This window comes from Tupaia chinensis, unplaced genomic scaffold (genome assembly GCF_000334495.1).
Source record: "Tupaia chinensis unplaced genomic scaffold, TupChi_1.0 Scaffold000374_1, whole genome shotgun sequence".
Classification (NCBI taxonomy): Eukaryota; Metazoa; Chordata; class Mammalia; order Scandentia; family Tupaiidae; genus Tupaia; species Tupaia belangeri.
The window spans coordinates 752,157-753,563 of record NW_006159872.1 but is presented as its reverse complement, the minus strand read 5'-3'; the positions used below and the strand labels follow the sequence as shown (position 1 = coordinate 753,563).

At 60.3% G+C, this 1,407-nt stretch overlaps 1 protein-coding gene across 2 annotated transcripts in view; it reads right to left on the bottom strand.

The window, feature by feature from the left end:
• Nucleotides 1-489: 489 nt before the first annotated feature.
• DCST2 (DC-STAMP domain containing 2) overlaps nucleotides 490-1,407 on the bottom strand; it is a 16,466-nt gene continuing 15,548 nt past the window's right edge. For both annotated transcript variants that reach the window (XM_027773792.1, XM_006153422.3), the window contains exon 15: nucleotides 490-888. In XM_027773792.1, the coding sequence (XP_027629593.1) occupies nucleotides 729-888 (160 nt within the window). In that variant the 3' untranslated portion in view covers nucleotides 490-728. The remainder of the gene's footprint in view (nucleotides 889-1,407) is intronic.

The window sequence follows — 1,407 nt, the reverse complement described above, 5'->3', positions numbered from 1 at the left end:
CTTTCCCACATCCTTGCACCCGTGCTTCCTTGGGCAGAGGAGAAGAATCCCCTCACTCTTCCTTAGGATTGAATCCACCCCCCACCCTGGTCTGTACATAGCCTCTTCTGTTGGTCTTGTTGGAATCTAGTTTCAGATTTTTAACTACCCAATTATGCTGGGGTGGGGCGCCTCCCCCTCCTCGCTGGGTGCTGGACCCCCGTTGCGGCCTGGGCTTTTGCCTTGCACTATTTTCCCCTCCCTGGCCTGGCGGCCCCTCCCCCTCCTTAAAAGGGGCAGGTTCAGGGGCCCGGTGCTCTTCCTCCCTCCCATGCACCCCATGCCCATTTGCACAGCTGCCCAGGTACCCCAACTTTGGGGGGTGTCACAGGGAGGGGGTAGCGGGACCAGTCCCTGTATCTATTTAAAAAGTGATGATGTAATATATTGGGGTGGGGGGAGGTCGGGTGGCCCTGGGCCTCATCTTAGCATTTCAGGTGATGGGGGGAGCCCAGGGCTGGGGAGACCTGGGGCCTAGCCCCAGGGAATGGGGACAGTGTGGCCCCTCTCCCTTCTTGAGGCTTTCCCAGTCAGTGCCTTAGGGGGGGCATTCCCCCCTCCTGTTCCCATCCCCTACTCCTGACCCCCACCTCGGGTGTAAGCGACAGGAAGAAATAATAATAATTTAAGATTCACACTTGTGTCCACTTTTCGGTTCCTTTATTTTAGGAGCAGGTGGGAGGGAGGGATCAGGAGGAAAGGGAGGTGAGAGACTGGGAGACAGGGGATCCTGAGGCTGAGGAAGGTGGTCGGGGGAGCCCAGGGGGCGTGGATATGCTCACGGACTCCTGGGCTTCAGGTAGGGGCTGCTGCCTCTGCGTGCTCTGCCCAGGCCTCTCATCCAGGTCACTGGTGAGGACAGGAGAGGACAGCCCCGTCACCCATGCGCTGGCTCCCAGGTGCCAGCCCCAGCTTCTGTGGCATATCAGACACACCTGTGGCCCCTGGGGCACGCCAGCCCATGGCTGTGGGAATGTCTGGTTTCAGGCTGATGCTGAGGGCGGGGGACAGTGGCTTGCCCGAGGCCACATGCTCAGGAAGGGCAGACCCACTGGTGATCTCCGGGGCCCTACCTGCTCAAGGCTCCAGCTGCCTCTCTGCTGACCCAGCTTTTTAATTCGCTGGTCCCTCAGAACCTCTGAAAAGAGCTTGTCTCGCCTTCAGCCTCTCCACTCATCACGGCCTCCACACCCCATTCACGCTGGAATGTGCCCGCTGGACAGTTTTCTGTGCCGTCCTCCCAAGTGGAGGCAGCTTATCCTTCTCAAACCCAGCTGGCCCATCGTGGCGTGTACAAAGCCCCCAGCAGCCATGGCAGCCACCAGCCCGGTGGCTGTCTGTCTCCGCAGGCCCTGCGGACCCCCCGCC